The 22830-nt window shown below is 30.8% G+C and overlaps 1 protein-coding gene across 4 annotated transcripts; it reads left to right on the top strand.

Moving 5' to 3' along the window:
* Window positions 1–9849: 9849 nt before the first annotated feature.
* Window positions 9850–17348, top strand: LOC129288371 (vacuolar-sorting receptor 1-like). Of its 4 annotated transcripts, XR_008587988.1 has the most exons (14): window positions 9850–10538; window positions 11238–11933; window positions 12344–12432; window positions 12547–12616; window positions 12714–12797; window positions 13969–14045; window positions 14165–14246; window positions 14555–14637; window positions 15074–15140; window positions 15315–15443; window positions 15854–15960; window positions 16422–16538; window positions 16693–16737; window positions 17006–17348. XR_008587988.1 is itself a non-coding variant. In XM_054924909.1 (13 exons), exons 1-12 carry the CDS (start codon window positions 10247–10249, stop codon window positions 16518–16520), a joined length of 1875 nt encoding a protein of 624 aa, XP_054780884.1. In that variant the 5' UTR covers window positions 9850–10246; the 3' UTR covers window positions 16521–16538; window positions 17006–17348. The 4 variants fall into 4 exon arrangements, 3 of the variants coding, with proteins under 3 accessions (XP_054780884.1, XP_054780883.1, XP_054780882.1); XM_054924909.1 differs by lacking the exon at window positions 16693–16737; XM_054924908.1 differs by lacking the exon at window positions 17006–17348 and having other exon boundaries at window positions 16693–16766.
* The last annotated feature ends 5482 nt before the right edge of the window (window positions 17349–22830 follow it).

Genomic DNA, 22830 nt, shown 5'->3' on the forward strand with positions numbered 1-22830 from the left:
ATCATATACTTGAATGTTTTCCCAAATATGTTCTTTCACATATTCCAGCACATCAAGCCAATCTTCAAACAAGATACTAGGCTTGTTACATGATAGGAGCCCAAGGTAGTTGAAAAACTTGGCCTTATTTGGCCTTTGCGATTTCCACCACTAATCAAACTGGATTGGTAATCTGTGGCCACTAGTCCTATTCAAGGTCAACTCTCTTAGTTGCATGCCTTGTCTACCCCTCCTTATTGACTGGCTTTGACTAGGATCACTATCACCACTCTAAGCAACATCTACAATCAACCAACTCTGAGTAACCTCTACATCATAGTAATGATTTGGTAGTATATTTTCTTTTAGAAACATTATTTAGAGTAACTCTAGCAACCATGTGAAGTTCTGGTCATTCTACCCAACTCTTGCCTTTAAGGTAACTAATTTTAACACTTCAGATAACAAACTAAAATTAGTACACCCTGAGTTTAAAGGCTTCTTTGCATCAGTGCACAAGTTGTCATACACATGTGCTTGTTCAAAGGCTTCTTTCCTAACATTATAGATCATGTCCTTTAATTGATTTTCATCCATATCTACTTCATCATTAAGATTATGATCACCTTTCACATATTGAGAAGTACCACTACAATTTTTCAATCATTTATTATGCCAAATCCATACACTATAATTCTTGCAAATCCCATCGCTAATCAAGTGTTCTCTTATTTTGGCAATACTTAGTCTCCTCTCATTCAAGCAATTTACACAAGGATAATAGAACTTTCCACTATTATCAACAACATTTTTCTTAGCAAATTTCAAAAATTCCTTCACCCTATTATCAACTCACACTTATTTATCTAGCATTTATTCATCTACTATCCATATGCGACTACCTAAAGGAGAATAAAATTAATGTGTATGTTATCATTTTCAAACTATTTCAAAAATATAAATTCCTAATTAATCTAAGATTTTAAGTAATTTAAGAAGAAGAATAAATTTAAAAAAAATTTGGTAGTGTCTTCCCTAAAAATTAGACCTCTCAAAACTCTTAAAAAATTTTACAAGAAAAAATTCATAATTTTACACCAAATAAATAGGCACATGCAACAACTTGAGGTCTTATAAAGTCACTAATAGTACTCTCAACAAAAATCAATATCAATAACAAGTAAATTTGAAGCAATTTAAGGAAAATAATGAAATTTACAAAATTTTGGCATATTTTCTTCTAAAAATTAGACATGCAAAAAATTTTAACAAGAAAAAAATAACAATTTTATACCTAAACAATCCAAACAACAACAATATAGGGCATTAAGCAACTACTAACAGTACTCTTAATAAGAAATTGTACATAATAATAATTAAAAGTAATTAACTAAAATATATAACAAAAATTTAAAATAATTAAACTAAAATTAAAACTAAAACTAAAATTAAAAATAATTAATATATAAAAATTAAAATTTAAGAAAAGAAAGGGAATTATACCTATTTGGATGAGGGAAAGGGAAGGAGGGAAGCCAATGCGCCAAGGGGGAGGCTAAGGGAAGGAGGGAGGAGAGGGAGACGAAAAGGGGAGAGAGTGGGAGGCAGGCTGTGACGGAGTGGGGGACGCTAAGACAAAGGGAGGGAAGTAGGGGCAAAGGGTGAGGCCAAGATGGAGGGGGATGCCAAGGGAAGTACACTAATAGAGGGGAGGAGGAGTGGGAGGTTGACGAGGAAGAAGAAGATTGAAAGAAGAAGAAGACTGAACACTAAAGAGAGGAGGGAAGAAGAAAATGAAGAGAAGACTGAAATTAAATGTGCCTTTTTTATTAATTTTGATTTTATTAATTTTGAATACTTTTAACAACGGGTGCCATCTTACCCACTATTAAAAGTTATTCAATAATAGGTGAGCTGGTACTCGTTGTTAAAAGTATTCAAAATTAATAACTTTCAACAGTGGGTGAACTAGCACCCGTTGTTGAAAGTATTTTATTTTATTTAAATTTTAAACTTTTCAACAGCAAGTGCCAACTCATTCGCTATTGAAAGTTAATTTATTTTATTTTATATTAATTTTAAACTTTTTCAATATCAGGTGGGCAGGCACCCAATGTTGAAAGAGTTTAAAATTAAGCGCCCAATGTTAAAAGTAGTTTAATTTATTTTTTTTTTTAAATTTTTAACACTTTCAACATTAAGTTAAAGGATGCCTAATGTTAAAACTATTTTCTACAGCGGTTGAATTGGCACCCGATATTGAAAGTCATATAGTGGTAGCGAATATAACAAAAATGCCATTGACTCTACTTTTAATAGCGACTATCTTTTAATCAATGTAAAAAAGTCTCCTATCAAAGATAAATTTTGAACTAGTATGAGGATAATGATTTTGGACCTACCCATTAGCCCTGACGGGGCTAATATGAGTTATTTAAGTATTTTACACCTAAATTAGAAGTTTTTATAAGGTTGTGAATTTAGCTTTAAGGTTTCGGACAACCCTAAGCACTTTGATGAAGAATTTGAGTTGTTAGATGATACATTAGTTATTATTTAAGTTAATAAAAATTAAATAAAGTTAATAACAATTGATAAACTCATTGGAAGTGATAGTGTACTTGTAGTTGGAAAATTTAGTTAATAAAATGTGAGTTTAGGAGTTAGAAATGATATTTATCTCTATCTGGGAAAATAAATAGAAAAAATTAATTACTTAATCCTTATAATTTTGACCTAGTTATAACTCAGTCGCTAAATTTTGACTCGTTGTTACTCAGTTTTTATAGTTTTAACTCAATTGTAACTTAATTCCTGAACTTTACCTCTTGTAATTTAGTCTCTATAGTTCAACTACTTAAATAATAGTCCTTATATTTTAAAAAACAAAATTATAAAGCTTAAAAATATTTTAAACTTTTAATATTTATAACATTTATAAAGATTAAAAATGTTTAGTAATTTAAAATATTAGTAATAAATTTTAACATATTTTTAATTCTTATAATTTTATTTTTTAAGATATAAGGATCAATATTTAAGTAGTTAAAATTATAGAGAATAAATTGTAAGAATTAAAGTTCATAGACTGAGTTACAACTGAGTCAAAATTTTAAAAGAATTGAGTTATAATGAATTAAATTTTTGAAAATGAATTACAATTGAATCAAAATTATAAAGATTAAATAATTAATTTTTTGAAATAAATAATTCCAACTATTAAAGTTGGATCTGGCAAAAGAAGTTAATCTCTTATAATATGATGAATTAAGATTTAAATTCTTTTTAAAAGAAGTATCTATATTTAATGATCAATTATAATTTAAATATGATTGTCTCTAATAAAAAAAAATCCATGAGCGATCTAAAAAAACCATCCCACGATTTTCATGTGTGGCGAGAGGTCTTTTTATTTATTTTGGACCAAGCCCAATACAAACAAGCAAGGGTGAGGGCAGCGGACAATGAAGGTGCGTCCCTATGAAGATTTACGATCCCAAACAATTTATTGTTTTGTTGATGTGAATTGTTACTATTAAGTGTCAACTGAATTTGAAACTCGTTTTACATGCAATGGACAAATAATTAAATAAACGACTAGACAAACGGGGGAGGATGGTTGGTGGCAGTGGCCGAAAAAGGGTCTAGGATAGGCGTGTTAAAAAGAAAAAAATAATAATTATTTAATCTCCATAATTATAACTCAATTATAACTCAATTCTTGAACTTTAACTCATTATAATTCAGTCCTTATAATTATAACTTTATTGTAACTCAATCTCTAAATTTCATCTCATATAATTCAATTCCTATAATTTTGACCACTAAAATATTAGCCCCTATAGTTTAAAAAATAAAATTATAAAGATTAAAAATATTTTAGACTTTTAATATTTGTAATATTTAAAGATTAAAAGATTGAAATTATAATGTTCTAAAATTTTAATATTTATCATATTTATAATAAAATCATAAAGATTAAACTTATGTTAAAATTTATTACTAATATTTTAAATTATTAAACTCTTTTAATCTTTATAAATATTATAAATTTTAAAATTTTAAAATATTTTTAATTTTTATAATTTTATTTTTTAAAAAATATAAGGATTAATATTTAAGTGATTGAAACTATAAGAATTAAATTATAAGAGATAAAATTAAAGAATTAAATTACAGCAGATTTAAAATTATAAAGATTGAGTTATAATTAGTTAAATTTTAAAAATTAAGTTATAATTGAGTTAAAATTATAAAAAATAAATAATTAATTTTTTTAAAAAAGAAACATAAACAAGTGGGGTCCTAAGGGAATCTACACGTGTCCCTTCTTTTACGTTCACGTGCTTCATCCTCATTTATATATTTTTTCTTCGGGCCACTGCCTTCAACCTATATATAATCTATCTATCCATATCTATATTATATGGTATATATTTTTATATATGTAAAGTATATCATTGATGCTGTGTATCTACATTTGATTGAATAGAAATAGTAATAATGATATAAAAAATCTTTTGTAATTTAAAATGTCATGTGTTGTTGTTGTTAAAATATCATGTGGGCCTTATAGTAAAAAATAAGATTAAGATGCAAAAATATCCACTAAGTAGTCAGCCAGGAGTATCCAGTAGTTTAAAGTGAAAAAAAGGATAAAAATGCCCAAAATGTTATCAAAGTAGGTGCAAAAGTTACCAAAATGTTGACTTACCCTAATGCCATTAGTTTTCAATGTTAAATACTAACTACAGTTATTATGTATCAATCTTTGCTGACATGGATTAAAAAAAGGTAAAAATATCCACGAAATCATCAGTCAGGAGTATCTAATAGTCTAAAGTGAGAAAAAGGTAGAAATATCCATAACGTTACTTTATTAGGTGCAACAACAATTAATCCAACAAAATTCATGCCACATGGCTTTTTCCATCGTCATATATCCTACCCCTTTCCTCCCTCCCTTTGCACTATTTTTTTTTTATCTACAAAATCTAAGATTCAACACAGTGAGGTAAGTTGTGCACAATTAAAGATTAAGAATGAAGAGGCTATGGCTCATTACAAAAAATGCAAGCATTTCACGAAAGAGGTTGTCTCTGCTTATGATGCCTTCGTAATTATGCACACCTCCTATGCCACCTACTTTAAGAACATTGGCACAACCTTGAGCGATTTCGTTTACGATAAGGTTTGAAATCCTCAAAATGACTTTTGGCACTGTTGCAAAAAAGTGAGCAATTTAACTTACTATTAGGTCAAAATGATATTTTTTCACACAATATTTATGTGATGACCAATCAACCTTTGTAGAATTTCTCTTGGAATTATTTTTTGTCTAGGTCAGCAAAAAATGGTCAATTTTTGTTTATATGTTAGTTAAATGGTTAATATTTGAGGGATTTAATGGATTAGTCACTATTTTACCTAATAAAGTAACATTATCGGTATTCCTGTCCGTTTTCTCACTTTAAAACATGTTTAAGACCAAACAAGTGGTGGTATTTTTCCATAACTGTGAAAAATGTGCGTGATTGTGCAGCTAACAACTCAATAGAGGTGAAGAATTTGTGTAGCATGGCATTTTTTTAGATAATAGTGATAATAAACTTATCTCGAATAGTGAAAAATGTACGTGATTGTGCAACTGACAATGCAATATAGGTGAAGAATTTGTCTAGTATTGTATTTGCGTTAGATACTAATGATGATAAACTTATATCGAACATAGTGAAATATGTGAAGATGAAGAAATGAACATTATATGTTGGAATGTGAACATGCCGGGTTTGTTTATGTTGTGTTTTCAATTAAGTGTCTTCATAAATTCATCTATTAGTGCCCTTTGTGATATGTTTTCTTGACTATTTTCAGGTATGTGACTAAGGGACATGACAAGGTTATAGCTGCATTTTATATTGAATCACGTGATCCAACTACTAAGAGAATCCATGATGATAAACATAAATCTTAGATTTTCTTAACAATATCTATAATTTCTTCACATTTTAAAGATAGGGCTATCTTAGCCCTTACGTTGTTTATGTTGTATGTGTGTCAAAAGTTCCACATTGACTAAATGAATGAGTCTCCAAGTGTATAAAAACTAAGGAATGAAGTGGGTTAGTAAAATGGGCTTGGAGGAGAAGTGGGCTCGCACACATGAGACAGGCCAACTTAGGACAATCGCAATTGAAATCAGTCTATTCACCCCTTGTGCGAGAGTGCAAGAGGCAATGGGTTCCTTTTACTAGATTATTTTTACAAAATAATTATTTAGCTTACCCATAAAACCTCAAATTTTGTTGTTTAAACTTGAATTTGAAGCCTTAGCAGTTTTTTTAACATTAAACCACTTCTGAAAACTGATTTTGTGAGTTAATGTCTTAAACGCTTTTGTTTGCCAGCATTTCCAGATTAATGGTGTTTAAACGTGATTTATGATAGTGTAACCGAAGCCTTAATCCGGTGATTATGAGCCAACGTTCATGTCTCTATCTTTGGGCTATATATAGCTATGGGTGCAGAAAAAGAAAACCAGTAGCCTTTTGAGTTTTTGAGGCAATTTTCTCCTCCCTCTGCCTTCGGTTGTCTTGTTCATTTGAGTTCGTTTTAGTTTCTGCTGTTTTAGTTCCTTGCTCCGCAGGAAGCGCTTGTTTAATCCTGGAGACCTGTCGGTTCGTCATCCCAGTGTGTCGGAATAGTTTTTAAAGGCAGTGTCCTTCCAGACACGACTTAAGCAACTCATCGTTCACGTCTATATCACTGATACCGCCAACAATTTATGGTTGAAGACATAAATAGTTACATGTTGTCCTTGCTTCCTTAAGAGTAAGTTCTATACTTGAGTTTAGATAGTGTTGTGAAAGATAATAGGAACTTGAATTCACTTAATGACTTGCACTTGTAGATTTTCTAAATTCAATTACAATGACAGCCCTCCCAAATTATGAAATAAGGCTGAAAGTTGATGTATGAGGTTATGCAATAGTATAGTTTCATAGTTATACAAACTAGAAAACATCTTATTGAGGCCTAAGAATGTTTGGGTCAACTGCAAGGATGGAAGTATATGCACGACATATTGCTATAAGTGCATCTGATTCCAAGTTACCATTTACTTTGAGGAGTCAGTTTCTTATTATGTTAACCTTTACAATAATCATTAATAAGAGTTAGAGCTAAAGCCTGTGCCATGTCGATTTGTACCCGCCTCATCCTGTTGTCATCCATGACCAATTATACATTGTTGTTTCTTGTATTTGAAGCAAGAAGGGTATAAAAATATTGCTTCTTAAGGAGAATGATCGACCTATGGATGGAATCTCTAATATTATTTATAAAAAAGTTTTCAATAATTTGATATAATTAATTATGAATTTTGTTTCACTTGCTTCCCATCTTATCTATTCACATTGTATGTATTTGGTTTTTACCAACTATTTGCTTAACCCTAATATGCATATTTAATATTAAAGATAATAATTACACAGCCCTACTGTGTATAGGGTCATATGGAGAAGGTGTTTGCAACAAGTTTTTTTTTTTGGAAAAAATTTTCCTGCAAAATTAATATTAATACTTATTTATAAAAACTGTAATATAAGAGCCGCATGGGTATTTTACTAATTTATTTTAAGACTTATAGGCCCTTACAGATTATTTCGTTCAGCAACTGACTTCAGATAAATACTCTTTAAATATATCTCCACATAATTCAAATTAAACAATTTTTTTTTGGCATACAACACGCACAATTTAATAATTGACTATGGGTGTATGCGTATTGATATTTCAATGATAATTATTTGTACAGATATATTAATTTCTAAATTTTTTCAGGGTTTGAATCTTGACTTTTACATGTATGGCTGTATCCTATCTTATTCTCATTACTTCAACAGAATATAGAATATTTAAAAATTTAAAAAAGTAGTTTAATATTTTTAATTCCATTATACCAACAGTAACAAGTAAGACATCCTTGAATAGGGCTCCTGTTACTTCTTCCGTTATCAATTATCATCCAGGATTTAAGTTTCTATTTTAACTTGTTTAGGGGTGTGAAGCTTATGTCTGTGCAGGTTTGACTGAACTGTTTTTTTTTTTTTGGGTTATTTTTGGTTGTTGTATACTCCCATAAAAACAATTAAGATGTAACCAAAAAAATAATACTCCCTCCTTTTCGTTTTATAAGAAACTTTTCTTTTACAAATTAAGAATAGCAGTAAACTAATTAAAGGTAGTCTAATATTTTAAGTTCTTAAAAACTATATATGGTGGTGTGAGAAATTCTTGAATAGATCTAGTATACTGTGGCATTCATGGTCCATCTAATAAAATTATACTATTTAATCAAATAAATCTTACTTGTCATTATTTTTAATGGCTTTATTTCATAATAGAATGCTTATTTAATTTTTTTGCATCTTCTTTTTCTACCATAATTAATGTTAGAATTAATTTATGTTTAATATTATCTGAATGTCATATTTTTATTGAATGGACCATGAATGATATAATGTTCTAGATCCATCCATAAATTTATCATGATAGTTTATAATTCTTAAAAATTACTCTCCTTGTTAAAAAATGTAAAACATTTTTAACCAAATCTCACCCCAATAAAGTAATTACCTACTTTTAAACTAACCATATCTTTTCATATTTACCTCTATCAAACACCCTACAATAAATATAAAGTTATTATCAATAGCGGAATTTAAAAAAAAGCAATTATTACATTTCAAAAGATAAAAAATATCTTATATTTTTAAACATTTAACTCCTAAAAAATACCTTACATTTTTGAATGGAGGGAGTATAAACTTTTAAAATACAATTCATTTATTACAATCCAAATTCATAGTTAATTATTACAAATTTTATTAATGAAAAGTAATTTTAAACAAATAATTTTTTATTAATGAATGAATTGTTAATCTCAAAACATCTTACACTATAAAATATCAATCAAAACACAATAAAAAATACTTGATAAAATGAAACAGATAGTGTAACAATTAAGTGCTTGTTTGAATTTCAATTTATATCTATTACAAGTATATTTGAAGAATTCAACTATTTATTAAATTTGATAAAAGTGTATTTTAAATATAATTTCAATATATTTTTGAGAGTTACTCAAACATGCTTTGAGATGTTACTAAGATGTTTTTTACATTTACTTCAATTCTCTATTTCTCTTCTCTCATTTGTTTTATTTAGATTAGATTGTTCGAATCTATAAATGTATCATTCTCTCTCTACTCGTTTTTTTTTTTTGGGCCAACCATTCTCTTTTCACTAAAAGTATATATATTTATACAATGGGCCAAAAAAATATTTTCACTTGAAAATATAAAAAAAATTATATTCAAGTTTCACATAATAAAATTTATTATTTAAAGATTCATAAAATTAAAGTTTTAAATTCTGTATATTTATAATTTGATAAAGAACACTTATAATTGAGCGACATACATTTACAAATTATTATTATAAATTATCATTTTTTTATGCAAGTTGTAAATTCTTGTTATTCAATTATAAGTGCTTTTTGCTAAATTATAAATATATAGAATTTAATATTTGAGAGTGTCTTATGAATTTCATAAAATTTTTGATAATAAATTATTTTTATGAGACTTGGGTATAATTTTCTCAAAATATAATGAATAATCTCGCTGATATTTCCTTATGATTCTGTCGATTTTGTAAATTCTTCATCTCTCTCTTTAATAATTAATAAAATAAAATACATTGATTTGGAAATTGGAAAATGCCAGTTCTGTGAAATGGACTAGGTATCTGTAAAATGCAGTGGGGGAAAAATGCCTAAAAAACAAAAAGGAGTGTGGATTTTCTTGGGAAGTGACATGGACACATGGCTGCTGCAGAGAAGCAAGTCCCTGGTTGAATTGTATCAAAATCCTTCGACGATGTCGATTACAGATTAACGTGTCCGATAAGTTCTCTCGTCGATCTGCCCTTTTAGTCTTAGATACTCCTCCGCTCTTGGGTGTTACTCCTCAGACCCTGAAATCTCAATCCTTCACGGAGCAGGGAAGCCATTTCCTTTGGTCGACATCTTGACATTTCTGATCAAAAGGGACTCTTAAGCACTTAAATTATCCAAATATATAACATGATTTGATTTTTAATTTCTTTTTCTTCTTTTTGCTTCGCTGGAAAAATAATACCAGGGGGTTAGTATCTATTTAATCCTGCGGAAAAGATTTGTGGGAGAAGAGTGCGACAAAGCTAGATGAGGGAGAAGCTGAGGGTTTTGTTGGGTGTTTGGATATTTTTGTGTGGGTGTTGTGTGGGTAGGTTTGTGGTGGAGAAGAACAACTTAAAAGTCACTTCTCCTAAATCCTTGAGGGGCGTGTATGAGTGTGCGATTGGGAACTTTGGAGTCCCCAAGTATGGAGGAGCCATGATAGGCTCTGTGGTATACCCTAACACGAATCAAAGGGGATGCAAGATCTTTGATGATGTTACTTTGTTTAAGTCAAAGCCCGGGAGCTTTCCTGTCATTCTTCTTGTGGATCGGGGAGGTGAGCTCTTTATTTTATACCTATCCGTCTGTTGTATTAATCCTTCAAGTGAGATTTTCGTATAACGTGTGGGTTTTCATTTGTGGTTGTTTAAGTGCATGCCTTTTGGGTGGTGAATTTGTGGTTGTCATCCTTCTTCTATTGAATTTGTGTGCCAAGCTCCATTCTGTCTTTTGCTAGTGTATATATGAGATCTGTTCTCCGTTGAATTGTTTTTTATCATGCAGATTGACATAGAAAGTTAGGGTAAGTTGTTCAGCCAGTGGAATCTGTGTCTTAAAGGGAAGTTGCTAAGTTGGGATATTCTGGTTTTTTCTAAGTGCAAACCGAAACCTTAGTAGCTTTTAAGTATACGATGCATCAAGTTTGCTGCAAGTTATTATCTAAACGTAATTCAGAATTTTTATTTTCGAGTTCCTGACAGCTTTGTTTTCTTTCAAGAACAGATTGCCATTGTTTAACTAAAGTAAAATCATAGTCATTCTTTTTTTCCAAGAGTTCGCCACCTAATTTATCATCATGCTGTTTGTGGCTGCCTAAATTGTATTCAATAATTAAAAGTTCCTTTGTTGAATGTTGCCTCTATTATTCTATCCACACACAGGCTGAATAATTTATCCAAGAAGAAAAACTCAAAACGGTCGTCTTTCCTTTGTTTTGTTTTTGTTTTTTTCCCTTTCCTTTTTCCCATTCTGGTAGATTGCTACTTCACTTTGAAGGCATGGAATGCACAGAATGGTGGAGCAGCAGCTATTCTTGTTGCAGATGACAGACCAGAACCATTGATCACCATGGATACCCCTGAAGAAGGGTCTGTGGCAAATGATGAATATGTGCAGAAGATTAGTATTCCTTCTGCCCTTGTCAGCAAATCATTGGGGGATAGCATCAAGAAGGCTTTGTCAAGTGGAGAGATGGTTACCATAAATCTTGATTGGAGCGAGACACTTCCACATCCTGATGAGAGAGTTGAGTATGAGTACTGGACAAATAGCAATGATGAGTGTGGACCAAAGTGTGACAGTCAAATTAATTTTGCCAAGAACTTCAAAGGGGTAGCTCAATTACTTGAACAGAAAGGGTTCACTCAGTTTACTCCCCACTACATAACTTGGTATTGCCCTGAGGCATTTATCTTGAGCAAACAGTGCAAGTCTCAGTGCATAAACCATGGGAGATATTGTGCTCCAGATCCGGAGCAAGATTTCAGTAAAGGATATGATGGTAAAGATGTTGTTGTTCAAAACCTACGCCAAGCATGCTTCTTTAAAGTAGCAAATGAAAGTGGAAAACCTTGGCAATGGTGGGACTATGTGACAGACTTTGCAATCCGCTGCCCAATGAAAGAGAATAAGTACACTGAAGAATGCTCTGATCAAGTTATCAAATCTCTTGGTATGTTGGACGCGTGTCTTTTGCATTAACTTTCCAATAGGCTTTATTTATTTATTTTTGGGGTTGGGTTGTTTTTTTTGGTCTGCCTAAAATTTATTATTGTTAGCGGAAAAACGTGAATGTTAACTACTTTTACTTTCATGTATAAATTGGTGTGTTGTCGATTTGATATCACTGGGCCTCATTTCTAGTTCAAATGCTAAAGCTTTGATTTAAGTGCAGAACAAGCCCAAATTTGTATCTGTACTGATAGAAACATCTTCATTATTCTCAGATCCAGCATATGAATAATGTAGCTTGCTATAATCCTTTTCTTCTTGCATGAAATCAATAAATGTGCCCCTTGTTGTTCTGGCTAAATGGTTTATTACTTAATTGTATCATTCAAAGCTGAGATACCTACTTTGCAGGGGTAGATCTAAAAAAGATTAAAGAATGTGTTGGAGATCCTAATGCGGATGTTGAAAACCCGGTTCTTAAATCTGAACAGGATGCACAGGTTGGTAATTTTTAAATGCAAACTTTTCTATGGTTCTCTTGTTGGCATATTCTCATAACTAGGCCATTCATTTCTACTGTTAATACTTGCATATTCTCCCACTTCTGTTTTCAGATTGGCAAAGGCTCTCGGGGTGATGTTACTATATTGCCTACTCTTGTCATAAACAACAGACAGTATAGAGGTTTGAGCCAGCTTTCCCTACACTTATGCATGTATATATGTTTAAGGCTATTTGATGAAATTCTATCATGTAATTTTTTGCTGTTAACCGCTTTTAGGTAAGCTGGAAAAAGGAGCTGTTCTCAAGGCAATCTGTGCAGGTTTCCAAGAGACCACTGAACCAGCTATTTGCCTAACTCCAGGTCCTCTTCATTTCTTTCAGGGTTCTACTTTTCTCCCATAGCCTTACTTACAAAACATACTAGGAGATGAAACAGTAAATCATTTTTGTCTCTGCAGTCGCAGTTGTTTAACTTTTATTGTCTGATTGCTTCAAAAATCTCAATTATTGGTTTGCATTAACAAGCAGCCCTTGGCTTACCCTTGGCTTAGACTGTAATGAGTAATAGCATGTGTTGCATGATTCTACTTCAATGGGCAAAGTCTTAGTACTAGAAACTTTTTATTTTGGTCCTTTTGAGAACAACAACAATAACAACAAGAAGTCTTATCCCACTTGGTGGGGTTGGCTATATGGATTGCATTATGCCATTGTGCTCTATCATTTACCAAGCTTTTATAAATGTTGTTAACTAAGAAGTCTTGATCAACAAATTCCATTAGTGTTTTCTTTGGCATTTCTTTACCCTTTTTAATAGAACTCAAAATTATTTGTTATACTTTCCTTACTGGCACCTCCCATGGCCTTCTTTGTACATGTGCAAACTATCTTAAACGAATTTTTATTATTTTTTCCTAGATGCTACACTCACTTTTTTTTTATATATATATGCTCATTTCGGATTTTATCTTTACATGTATGCCTACACATTTATTTTAACATTCTCATCCCTAATACTCCAACTTTCTACTCTTGCTGCCCCGTTAAAGCCCAACATTTACTACCCTATAGCATAGCTAGTTTTGTAACAATTTAATAAAGTTTTCCTTTAAACTTATTAAGTACCTTTCAATGGCAAATAACTCCACCTATGTTTATAACCAATCTCAAGCCTAGGTACAGGACAAGGGTTGTGTTAGACCTACAACAACCAACATAAAATTTTGTTGAATCTCATATGGATTTGGTCCTTTTGAGAAATTGAAAAACCCCAATGGAATGAAGAAAGAACAAGGCATTGATCAATGTGTCTTTAGAACGTAAAATAGAAAGGTAAAGCATAACATTATATGGGTTTTCATTTTAAGATCTTGTGAATAATAATTGTATAAATTTCATAAAATTTATGGGCTATTTATAAAATTAGCATTGTGATGTTGTTGGTGGAAAATTTGCACGTGAAATAATGACTGACTTAAATTGAAATTTAACCTTACTGAGTAACTAATGATTTTGTTGACTATTCTTTGCAGATATGGAAACAAATGAATGTATGGAAAACAATGGTGGTTGCTGGCAGGACAAATCTACTAACATCACTGCATGCAGGGTATTTGGCTGGCTAAGCAAACATTCTAAGGATCATGTTTCAGAAAGAGATTCTATTTACCTTTTATTTTGTATTGGGTTTGGGTCTTCTAAATTTAATCATCTGTCTTTTTTTAATAGGATACTTTCCGAGGAAGAGTGTGTGAATGCCCTATTGTTCAAAATGTCAAGTTTGTTGGTGATGGATATACACACTGTGAAGGTAAATTGTTTTAAGTTTGAATTTAGACAGCCAGCTTTGTGCTCCTTACGAAATATGAAGTAAAAAAGAGACATTTGCAGGTACTGAATTTTCCTAGTTATAATCATGTGCTGATTATTGAAATGGTACCTTAGCCCTTATTTGAATATTGATAATATTGTGATCAATATGGATGATGCAATATGATGGTTCAAATTAAGCCTTCACTATGCTGAGAATACAGAAAGGGCTGAAAATTAAAGCCCAATACATGATTTCTCTCCTATCTTTTTGTTCCTATTTCATGGACAAGTCAAAGTTTTTAACAGCCTCAGGAAGCTTGCGCTGTGAAATCAACAATGGAGGTTGTTGGAAGGAAACCCGAGGTGGTAGAATGTACTCTGCTTGTGTCGTAAGTGGTTCTATGCTTGTTGGCTCTTGTGTTGTGCGTGCTCTTGCTTATGATGTTTTCTTCTTTTATAAAGAATGTTTGGGGTACAGGGAGTGAGAATGATGTTAGATATTAGGGGCTTGTTTGACATCTTGTTCTGGGAACAATTTTTTTTGTTATTCAGAACAAAAAAACAAAAAAAATCTATTTTGGGAACATGTTTCTAGAAAGTGTTTTGGAGGGAAAAAAAAAGAACCAAATATTATTCCGGAGAATAGAAAACGGAAACATCTTTTTGGTGTTCTGAGATTATTGCTCTGGAGAATAAGGGAGAATATAAAAAAAATCTATTTTCATTATTTTTTGCAAACACCAATTCTCAGAATACTAAAACAAAAACAATTTCAGACAAATCCTAATTGTCCCCTGTTTTCTTGTCCATTACTTGACTATGTAGGATGAGCATACCAAAGGTTGCAAATGTCCGCCTGGATTCAAGGGTGATGGAGTCCGCTCTTGTGAAGGTAATTATTGTGTTGTTCGGTATCCTGAATAGCACATAAGGGTGAATTATTTTGCTTGTGGATTACTGCAGAATGCTTGAATATGCCCCCTCGTGTAGTATGAGTAATTCATGATGCTATTAGCTACCCTCTGATATTGATTGTTCTATGTTTATCGTACTGACAATTTTCCAGATGTGGATGAGTGCAAAGAGAAGTTGGCCTGCCAGTGCCCAAAGTGCAAATGCAAAAATACCTGGGGGAGTTATGAATGCAGCTGCAGTGGCAACTTGGTACATATGCAAGAAAGTGACACATGTATTGGTGAGGCTTTTTAAAGTTCAACTATCTCAATCTTGCTAGTTTCATAACGGTGCTTTGCTGAATGGTTTAGCTCTTCAGTACAATCATCTAATAGACAACATTATGGAAAATGCAACTTTGCATGACCAAATAAAAACACCCTGATATATTCTTTTTCTGTATGGTAAGTGTCAAGTTTACCGAGAAAGAAGCTCACCGGGTTTAAACCTGAATTTTAAACTGGTATACAAGACTCTAGTTCATTTCTATTTTTATTCCAAACTTAAGGACTGGTATCTTGGTTGTTTTACAGATACTACATGCATAGCTATTGAGATTTTTATTTGTATAATATATACATATGATATGATATACTTTTTTCATTTTCAACATTTTATTTATTTTGCATTCTTTCTATCTTATGATAACAGCTAAATATAGCTCTTCAATGACCACTGGGGGTTTTATTTGGATGATGATTTTCATCTTGGCTGCTGTTAGTGCTGGGGGATATGCGTTTTACAAGTACAGGGTCCAGGTATGAATCAAGCTTCATTGTTTTGTGCTTTAAAAGCAGGCTTTTATTTTGAAAAGACGAAGTTAAGTGCAATTATTCAGATTTTGGCTATCAAGTTTGATGCAAACATGACATGGAAATACTTTTTGTAACTCGGTATCACTTTGTTGCTTCTACCAGAAAAGATTCTCTAGTTGTTATTATTTTTAATCCATGAACTCGATAGTGAATAAATGAGTAGATTAAGCAAGCTTTGTCCTTAAATTAATAAATCCTCAAGTCAGTCATAGAATGTTAGATGCCAGATATTTTGTAGCAGAAGAATGCGCTCTTTTGAGAGGGTGGGGTTGCTCAGACTCATATAGTTGATAATTTGAGCACAAGATTTATTTATTTATACATATTTTCCGTCTTCTGTTTAGAGTCTTATATGAACATATCTTCCTTTACACATTGACATGGAAAATAATTTTTTTTTGCAGAGCTATATGGATTCCGAGATAAGGGCAATTATGGCCCAATACATGCCCTTGGATAATGAAGCAGAGGTCTCCAGCAATCAACTTCATCATGACATCTAGATGATAGCTGGATATCAAGTATGTATTCTGGGAAATCCTCTACGGGTGTTTAGTTAAATACTAGTTGGGTGATCAGGCTGTATAACTCGAGCCTCCTTGCACAAAAATAATCTGATTTGTTACTTCTGTTATTGGCCTTGTCAATTTTAATCTAAATTTCTTGTCCTTGTAGTTCTGTGTTCTGAGTTTTGCAGAAGCTCCAAGTATAACATAAAAGGTTCACTCAACCCGTTACTATTAGTATTATCTTTTATATTTTTATAACAAGCGCTTACTTGATGAGGTACAGCTTAGTTTTGAATTAGCATGGTAAATATAAGAAGTAACTGCGTGAGAGCATTTTCTAAAGAATCATTTAGAAGAAAAATTAAATGTATGTAAAATGAAAGAGGACAACAATCTTGACATTTACCAACCTGTAAGCTGAATGATAATCCCACCCCAAAATCAAATTACTTAAGATACTGATGGGTCTGATTCTGTAGATTACGTAAGATAAGTAACTTGTGGAAGACTCGTCAAAAGCGGTGAATGGAGTTCAGATAATTTCGTGGTAGCAAATTATGTGGTCCGTGGGAAATCCTCCAGTGAGCGTGTAAGCCTTTTTCTGTTCATGATTTTCTACCAGTAATTAATTTAATCTATAACCCTTCTTGCTTTATGCCGTTGGGGCTACTTGCATCCAATTTTCACTTCCTTATCTTGAACAAATGTATAACTCATGTGATTGCAAATAAGATACGAATATGTTTTGGTAAAGTAGAAATAAGAATGAAATAGATATGACAGTGATTGGCTATATTGTCCTTAATACTATATTGCAAATAAGCGGACATTTCTTTTCATGTGCAAGACTCTACGCGCTTTATTCCGTAACTAATGGAAGGGCCCGTGCAATTTAAGGTACTTTAAATAAAGAATTATAAAAGGAAGAACCGTTTATAAGATGAGAAATAATGTAATGGATGTATTATGTAGAGCTTTTAAAAAGATCAATTTACTATGATAGGTTAAATAAGCTAAAAATAAAATAATGTATGGGTGGGTGCTTTGCGTGAGATTCATTCTTGAATATGTTTAATAATTTTTAATGATCAACATACATGTAGTTTAATGAAGTGAAATTGAAGCTTTATGATTTTTTTTTAATTTTATGGATGTTACCTTTTTTTTTTTGAGTTGATTGAACGGCTTAATCATGGATTTTATATGATTTGATTATATTTATGTTTTGTGATGAAACATTGTCAAGAAAAATACTTTATACTTGCATGGTTTGGCTGAGAAGAAAAGAATATAAAGGAATGACATATTCATAATTCTTATTAAAAACAAACAAAATTTCATGGACAATAAAGAACAGTTTGACGTGTTGTTTGCGGGCATGCTTAAATGTAACACAAATTCACCACTTGTTTTTATACCTTCAACGTTCACTTTTAAAGCTTGTAATATGAGCCAGTTTATAAATTGTGAGCTTGTTGGGGTGAGCTGTCATAACTTGCATCCTAAGGTTGTACTTCTACCGGCTTGCCGGTAAAATATAATTTTTTTTATAATTTTTTCAATTTTAAAAATTACATATTCAGCTATTTTTATTATTTTTTCAGAAAAAAATTATATTTTTCTCTAAAAACTAATTATTCATGTAATAATAAAAGTTTGCAATTGGAGCTATCAGGGTTCATCAAAACAACATGCAACAAATGTTTCTTGAGATACTTCAGACTTTGTGCAGATCACATAACTAGCAAATTAGTTAGATGTAATTTAACACGTCAATATTTATCTATTTTATAATTAAAATATGCATAATAATTTAATCCAATTTTGTTAAAAAATTAAATTTTATGTTTTAAACCATGACATTTTAGAATTAAACAATGTCTAGTGTTCCATAAATGCTTTAATTTTTTCAATTTGTTAACTCATAGTATACGTTAGAAAGAATTTTGAATATAAAAATGTAAAAAGTATTAATATTCTATTATTGTCTAGTTTCATTGATTGTTAATTTCATTATTTTTTTATACAATCTAATAATATTATTATTTACTGTAACAAAAAAATAATTGATTACATTGACACTTAGAAGTAATAAATGATGTGACTCATTTATTAATTTACTTTCAATTCATGGGAGGTATATTAATTTTTTAGTATATTGTATGAAGTTGAAAACCAATTGGGTTAATAAGTAAATCGGACTTTGAATTCTTGTTCAAAAATCACTTTGGACCCTGAACTTTAAAATATGCAAAATAAACTCTAAATTTTTAAATTTGTAGCGAAATAAACCTTGACCATTAACTTTTTTAACACCGTTACTGTCTACATGGGTACTGTAACAGTTAGGGCTAAATTTGTAGGAAAATAAACTCTAAATAGTACCTGCATGAATAGTAATAATGTTAAAAAGTTAATTGTAAGGGCTTATTTTGCTATGAATTTAAAAGTTTATGATTTATTTTATATATTTTAAGAGTTCAAGATCCATGATGATTTTCGAGCAATAATTTAGAGTCCCATTTGCTCATTAACTCAAACCAATTTTAAGATCTGTTCTAGTAATGTTATTTTTATAGCTCTTTTAAAATTTTATTTTTTAACTCACTCACTTACTTATAAGCTTTGAGCTTGAAATAATTCAATGAAACCACTTTTAAAATTTACATGAGAAGTCAAGAGTTACTTTCAACTAAGCAAGTAAGGGTTTGTCTTCTCAACTTATTTTCTATCTCTCTTCTTTTTTTTAAAAAAAAGTGGGCTAACCTATCAATCTGAGAGTTAGCCTACTGTAAGTCTAAGTTATACGAGGGTAGACTAAAACTACTCCATATCTAAAATTCTAAATGAACTTGTTTCTTCAACCAAACCTGCAACTCAACCCATATTACTAACTCCATCCACTTCAACACCAATTTCAATTAGTTTCTTGCTGCATGGGGGTATTGGGAGCTTTTTTTCCTTCTTGTATTATGGCTAACACTTCCTTCACACTTTCCTAGCTTTGTCCTTCTATTAGTTTTGGGGGTAAGTTCCTCAAAAGCCATTATACTTTTTAATCTCTATTATACATGTTTTCTCTAAGTGCAAATCCCACTGCCAATTTCTTCAAACTCAAAGTCCTCATCATGAGTCTACAAATTTTTGTGATAAATTGAAGATATCAATTGTGCTAGAACTAATACAATGATTGGTAAAAATTCTCAAAATTTAAGAAACTAGGAAGATTAACTTCCTAGAACTAATATAAAATGACAAACTCAATATGAAAAGATTAGGCAGTTAATGGTATACTTGCATAAATTCAATATATTAAATCTACATAGATACAAACGTACAGTTTGTAACCCTATAATTTACACTAATTTTTTACAAATTATATAATTTTACAATGAACTTTATCCATTAAATACATACCATGGTAGAAAAGAATTTGTTATGGTAATAAAGAGTAAAATTTACTTTTCAAAACATTGTCATAGTAAATAAAGGTTTATCATGGTAGAAAAGTATCTACCATGATATAAAAGATTAAGCATGGTAAAATAGGCTTACCATGGTAAATAAAAAAGTAAATAACTCAAATAAATAACTACTGATGGAAACTAAGTTAAATAAAGTGTATTTCATAGGATCCTATTGACAATAAGTATTTAAATTCAATAAAATGATAAAAAAATGTAATTAAAAGTGAAGAATGGTCCCTAAGAGACTAACTCGTACAAAAATAAGTTTATTAAGGGCAAAATAGTTCAAAGGGACTATTCTAAAAAAATTTATGTCATATGCCGTGACATACGTGTCATATGTTGTGAGAGGAAAATCCACCCTCATTGATGTGTGCCATGGTATATGCAACATATGCTACAACACAGTGCTACATTGGTAAAATGACAGTGTGAGTAGTGACAACAAACTTTAAATGGGCATAACTTTATTTACAAGTATTCAAATTGAGTGATTTAAGTAAATACATGAAACTTATAACATAATTTAACTATTGGTTATGGTTTTTGTGCCAAAATACCCTCAAATGTCAATTTTATCCACAAAAACCCATTAGTAGTTACAAAACACATTTTCCAAACAATTTACCTCACCAAACCAAAACCAAAGCCAACACAACATTAATACTATGCTTAGCAAGAGAAAAAAGTGAGGGGGAGAGAAAAGTAGGAGGGAAAAGTGGGGGAAGGGGAATAGCATTTTCCCTGACTTGGTTATGAAGAGAAAAGTGAAGGTGAGAAAAAACTAGGAAGAAAATAACATGTTAAACTCATATTTTCACTTCCAACTTTTCTCTCCAAATATGGGGAGATTTTTTAGAGCAAATTTCATTTTCAAATTTATCTACCAATTTTTCATTGCCGCCTCTTGCTTTCCTCCATTTTTATCATGATATTTGTAGTATAATTATATTTTGATCATGGACCTTTGTTAAACAAGTAGTATATTTAATTTTTAGATTAATTAGACAAATGTTAATTCTAATTTTTTAGGTTAATTTTCAGTTAAGTACCTTATATTTGATTGTAGTTTTAAATTTTAAGATTATTATATATTTAATAATTTAAGGAATAAAATTTTAAACTAGATAACACAATTTTTAATTATGTTTTTGTTCAATCAATGATATATGATAGAAATTATTATATATAACATGTTAAAATATTAAATTTTATTGTATAAATATTTTTATAAATAATAAGGTTATTATTATCCATATAAAATTAATAACTTTTTTCTCATTCATGTTTTCTCTTGTTCAACTAAGCATAATAAGAGAAAATTGCATCCGTCAACTTTTCTTTTCTCTTCATTTTTTCTCTTTCTATTTTCTTTCCTTCCTATTTTTCCCTGTAAGCCAAGCACAACATAGGGTGTGGACCATTTGACCACATCCCAAATGCATAACATGACTTGAGTAGATCATCATAACAATCATATGTACTTAATTTTACCAATTAGGTTACAGCCACATAACACAATTATAATGAAAACTCAACATAATTTGTCATAGCATATTTTCATACTCTAAACATAATATTCATATCAAAATTAGATCATGAGTGTTAAAAGCATGTCTCATGGTTACCATATACAAGTTTAATCCAAAAACGCTAAGTCCCAAGCTCAATACACAAAAGTATGCCCTCTCATTGGCAAAATATATATAACCAAACAAAGTTAGGCCTAACACTACTAATTGGTATCCACACACCAACACAATGCACTTGTCCTTGAAAAATTGTTAACAACAAGAAATGAGATACAAAGGTCCCAATAACCAATACTAATATGTCAAAATGTATGTCATATAACTAATCATGTGATTACTAAATGGGCATACAAAACACGTTTACAAACCATTTAAATGCAAGCATACTAAACAATGATGCATAACTACACTTTATCTCTTCCTTACTTCCTGAACCAATGTCCATGCTTGGTGCCTAACCTACCTAGCCAAGGTTAGCTAGTCCAAGCTACGTAAGCCACTCATTGTGTCTAAATGAGGGTGTATCATGTGGCACAAATTCAATTCTCATTTATAGCTACCGTTTTAACAAAATCCATACGTAGCATGCATATAGAATTTCTAAGCAAATGCAATTGCTATGAATTAGCATACTTCTACTAAAATCTTAATTTCATTCCAAACATATTTATATATAATTTTACATCCCACTAGCAATATATTTTTTGCCCAAACAACAATTATACATTTTTCTAACGTGTTTACAATATTTTCAAACAATTATAATTCTAAACAATTCATTCATACTTTCAAACAAGAACTTAGTTCATACTGAACCGTGTATGTGTGTGTGTCTCTCTCTCTATTTTCATGCAACAAATTACTTCTCAAAAGACAAATAACCAATCACACCACACACACTATGACACAATAGTAGAGGTTACATTTGTTCTTAGCAATCAAAGTTCCTAGACAAGTGATTTCTTAATATTAACACCTTCAACACCTTTGTCTACATATAATACAATACTAACCACAATAATTATTTGTGATTAGACACTAATCACACCTTAATTTAGGGTTGGGTTAATTAATTTACTTAACCTCCACATTGTTAAATCCATCTTGACCCTTAAACTTAATCACATAATCGTTATCGCACTCATATATCATTTATTTAGTCTCTTCATCCTCAAATCATCATAAACATCTCCCTTCAAGTCTAAGGCTTTTGGATTTTAACATCCCATTACTATAATCATCATTAAAACTATATAAACAATAGTTATTCAACATCAAAACCACCTAGGAATGCAAACCCATTGC

This window comes from Prosopis cineraria, unplaced genomic scaffold, assembly GCF_029017545.1.
Source record: "Prosopis cineraria cultivar Desert tree isolate PC_DT_omini unplaced genomic scaffold, ASM2901754v1 PC12, whole genome shotgun sequence".
Classification (NCBI taxonomy): domain Eukaryota; kingdom Viridiplantae; phylum Streptophyta; class Magnoliopsida; order Fabales; family Fabaceae; genus Prosopis; species Prosopis cineraria.